General features: G+C 38.1%; 1 protein-coding gene across 1 annotated transcript in view; it reads right to left on the reverse strand.

Annotated features, from left to right (window-relative positions):
• LOC108517204 (receptor-type tyrosine-protein phosphatase delta-like) overlaps window positions 1–4,927 on the reverse strand; it is a 497,564-nt gene that overhangs the window by 208,347 nt on the left and 284,290 nt on the right. Inside the window, 1 exon segment of the mRNA XM_017854985.1 lies at window positions 153–286. Coding sequence (XP_017710474.1) covers window positions 153–286 — 134 coding nt within the window.

Consider the following 4,927-nt stretch of genomic DNA (forward strand, 5'->3'; position numbering starts at 1 on the left):
GGGGGGGTGGTCAAGTTCCTCTTTTAAGTAGTAAATCTTTTCCATCAAGGTCCTCAATAGCTATTTGACAAAGAATGTGGGCAAATACACAAAAATAAAGAAGTGACCCAACGTAAGGAATATTCCCAGGGTGAGAAGCACTATAGTCTTACCTCCTCTCCATGCTCCCCATCTTTGTAGACCAGCTCATAGTTGGCAATGGTATCTGAGCGTGGAGGTGTCCAAGAGAGCAGAATACTTGTTTCAGACTCAGGTTCTGCTTTGAAGTTTAGTGGCTGCCCTGGTACTAAAAACAGGGAGGCAAAGTATTGAATTCACAATCACCACGAGTATTCACAAAGTTCTTTCAGTAGTGTAACTGTTTAAACCTTTCGAAATCTGTACACATGTACCAGCTTAGTGGAAAACAAGCTCCTTTCATTGTCCAAGTTAACCTCTTTGTACACAGGGAAAATACAATGTTATAAATCCTGCTCTGGAGTAGTAGAAAGTCTACACAAGATACAGTAGAACTAACAAGTATAAAGTATATTGGCCTCTGAATTCAATTTTAAGGAAAAAATTCTTTACTTCATGATATGGTTGTTAGTAATAAATAATATAATTTAAATAAAACACTTGAAACATTGCCAAAAGCATAAGTGCTAAATACCTAAAAGTATTGTTATTTACAACTGAGTAGGAACTTACTCTCTAGCACTCCATGTAACATTAAAAATTATTTCCAATTAAACTTATAAGATCCTACCTTTACTCCAATAACAAAACCTACAGGCAAACAGAATCATTTAGCATTTTGTCTTACCAGCCCATATTTTGAAAAAGAGGTGTAAAAAAGGAAAAACAAAACCAAACCAAACTCTATCACTTACAAATAATTACTTCTAATCTCTAAACTATGTTAAATTATTTAATACACTACACCCAATACAAACAAAATATCCCCCCTAGTGCTACGAAGCTGAACTACTACTAAAATTAAGAAGTTTATAGAATACTACTTATCAGAAATATGGTAACTTAAAGAGATCATCTATAATTCTGTTAGCTACGTAATCTATTTGATAGACAGTCTGGAAGAGCTATTTATCAGCTGTAATAAAGAACGGAAAGTCTATTTGATTTAAAACACCTTACTCAAATATACTAGAATAATTACTAACCTAAACGTCCTAGTCCACACCTGAGCCTATCAGTTCCCCTCTATCCCTTACACACAAGGCTGAGTCAGGGTGTCACTGGCACATCTAATAGTACATTGTTCTTGGCCACCGCCTGCTCGATTGGTAAGTGCCCATGCTTTCCCAATTGTAAAATATTTTGATCATTACCCTTGATATTATGGCATGTCTCAATGCGCTGTGGCTGAACATATGTTCACAGTCCCTCAGGTTTAAATGAGAATTCCACTTATATTTAAAGAAAAAAAGAAAACAATAATACTCCACAGCAGAGAAGTAAAAAAACATCTGAAGTGTGCTTTAAAACATCTAAAGTGGCAACTTCAGCAAAAACATTTTAAAACACATATAATACAGTGTAATTTGTAGTTGAAAAGAAGCCTTTGGAGAAAATGTATTGCTTTCCTTTTCTGTTATAGTTATGTCTCTGTAGTATGGCTTTTAAAAATGCCCTCTGTTAAAGCAGTCTTCAAGAATGATTTGTAGAATCCCTAATGATAATTTTATTCCTCTGGTAAGTCAGCCTGTGTGTGTGTGTGTGTGTGTACAGGAATACATGTTCGGACTGATGCTTAAGGTCACAAATAATCAGTGCTTCCTATTTCTAGTTGCCTTCATCATCTTTTCTCTCTCTCTTTTTAAAAATCACAGGCCTTGAGAGTCTCATTGATTTGATGCCTCTGGGAACTTACTTTCTAAACAGAGTATCATATTTTTTCCCCAGTACCTGCCCAGTGGGTGACCTAACACAATCATTTAGATTGAAAGGCAAAAGAATATAAAACATTGAGAAGCAAGAGGCAGAGGGACAGAGGGGAACAAAACACAAATAGGCAAATTGCAAAGCAAATGGAAAATGCATTATTTCTAAAAGGGAAATACTGAAAGCACTGGCAGGAGCAACAATGGAAACAAGAGTGATTAGATAGATGGGAAAATTATGATAGGATCTAATATTCACATGATGAAAGGGTTTCTCAGGCTAAAAGTGCACACATATGCCTATGTATGCAGTCACGGATTTTTTCCTAGTTTTATTTGCTTCTTTCTTTCTCCCGATTTCCTGGGAAACAAGAAAGTCTGTGCTAGGTCCTGACTCAAACCAAACCGGAGTACAGTATGGTCAAGAATTAGAAAGACAGAAAACATTGAAGGGCTACTCTCAGGATAATAATTGCTTGTTATGCATTTCCTCCCTGCCTAATGCTAGTAATAAATTGACATTGATTGAAAACATCTTGGAAACCTAATTAACTTTTTCTTACTTAAACTGTTTACTTTTTGCTTTTAATTTGTCTTGAGGAAATTCCCAGTTGGTCTCAATATTTCATTCTTGTTTAGTGACACAAGCTTCGTCTGATCATGTAATTCTGTTTGTTTCTATTAAGAGCCCCTTCCCTCTAAATAATGACTTAAGTAGACACAACCACGTCTCAGAGAATACACTGTCCTTTTTATTCTTGCACAAAGCTAAGAGTTGGCTAGACAGCTTGATGCTAAGTGTCTTCATCTAACGTACAGGGGGTTCTCTCCTGTTCTTTCCTTATCCTTCTTTTGAAATGGTTCGGAGGGTAACTTCATGTATTAGATTTTAAACTTGTGGTACAGGCTTAGGCATGGTAACTCACATCTGTAATCCCAGCGCTTTGGGAAGCCAAGTTGGGAGGATGGCTTGAAGTCAGGGGTTCGAGACCAGTCTAGGCAACACAGCAAAACCCTGTCTCTACAAAATAGTAAAACTTAAAAAAATTAGTTGGGCATGGTTGAGCATGCCTGTAGTCCCAGCTGCTTGGGAGGCTGAGGTTAGAGGATCACTTGAGCCCGGGAGGGTGAGGCTACAGTGAGCAATGGCTGAGCCACTGCAAACCACCCTGGATGACAGAGTGAGAACCTGTCTCTAAAATAAACAAATAAATAAATAATGTATAAAATAAACATGTGATGCGAACACAAATGCTTAGAAGTGTCAAGTAATTTAGAAGAGTGGGAAGGCCATATGGGGCCCGGGGCCCAGTGGAGCGTGCCCCCCACCTGAAGAGGAACCGCAGGCCATGCTCAGTGACAGCAGGCTGCTGCCTTGTGAAATGTGGGGCCACTCTTGTCCCAGCTTCAGATTTTCTTCACAGAATTTGATCATGAACCTTCCAGGTAAAACCTTTCCATTCTTAATTAATGAAAATTAATTGAATTTTAAAAGCACTGTATGGGGCAAAAATGTGTCTACAGGCTAGATTCAGCATATGGGCCAGGGTTCTAAACTAACCTTTCATGATCTCAGGCTCCAGACTCATCAATGGCTTAAGGGTTTACTACCCACACTTCCTCGGGAATGGAGGGTGTACCTAATAACACCACTTCCTCAGGGCATTTTATGATATTTGAACCCACCACCATGAAGCTGAGGATGCAAAGGAATTTTTAAAAAAGGTATAAAATGAATGTATTTTTAAATTCCCAACATATTGGTCCTAATAAGCATAATATATGTATATAAGAAAACACTTTAGGGGCTACAGACTGTCATATTTGTTTTCTCTGTAACACTTGAGATACGGGAGTACTTTCATTATATGTCAATTGAATTTTTATACCAAATATTGTGTCTACAGAAGTCCCATTTCACATTACTATTAATGTTTTCTCTCTATACATGTTTATATTTATATATATGAATGTATAAATGTAAATATTTACCTACATTTTATTGATTTACTTAGTTAGTTTTGAGACAAGGTCTTACTGTATCACCCAGGCTGGAGTGCAATGGCACAATCATGGTTCACTACAGCTTTGACCTCCAAGTCTCATGTGCTCCTTCTGCCTCAGACCCCTGAGTAGCTGAGACTACAGGCATGTGCCATAATACCCGGCTAACTTTTTAATTTTTTTGTACAGACAAGGTCTCAATATGCTGCCCCAGGTTGTCTGAAGTTCCCGGGCTCAAGAAATCCTTCCACCTCGGCCACCCAAACCACTGAGAGTATGGGCGTGAGCCACTGTGCCTCGCCTTCTTATGCTCTTGTAATCATTACACACCACACTTTCTCACTGGTAACATTTTTTTACCTTCACTTACCAGTCCTTTGTCTATGTCTATCTTATTTTATTTTTATTTTATTCAAGAGCTTTTCTGTGTTGTAACATTTCCTTCGCTGATTAACTGAACATAAATTTTATAAGAAAATGTGAGATTCTGGGAAAATGATGGGCAAATAAAAACAACATATACAGACCTTCAAGCAGTTACTTCATATTCAAAGGAGAGAGATGATATTGACCATAAACCAAATTTACAATAGGACATGGAAAGCAGAAATAAACTAAGCAAAAATTTTTCTTTAATATTATATTTAAGAAGTCATTATATACTGTAAAGGTATGTCCTTCCTCTTGATTACTTATTTAATGTTCACAAGGAAATAGAAATATGAGCTATCAAGTCCCTAAAGTAAGATTATAATCCCACTGATACATATTAAGTACTTGAGTATTACTATAATTATACTCTATATAAATATGTGCAAGCAGGCCGGGCACGGTGGCTCAAGCCTGTAATCCCAGCACTTTGGGAGGCCGAGGCGGGCGGATCACGAGGTCAGGAGATCGAGACCATCCTGGCTAACACGGTGAAACCCCGTCTCTACTAAAAAAATACAAAAAACTAGCCGGGCGAGGTGGCGGGCGCCTGTAGTCCCAGCTACTCGGGAGGCTGAGGCAGGAGAATGGCGTAAACCCGGGAGGCGGAG

This window comes from Rhinopithecus bieti, unplaced genomic scaffold, assembly GCF_001698545.2.
Source record: "Rhinopithecus bieti isolate Rb0 unplaced genomic scaffold, ASM169854v2 scaffold_38735, whole genome shotgun sequence".
NCBI classification, from domain to species: Eukaryota; Metazoa; Chordata; class Mammalia; order Primates; family Cercopithecidae; genus Rhinopithecus; species Rhinopithecus bieti.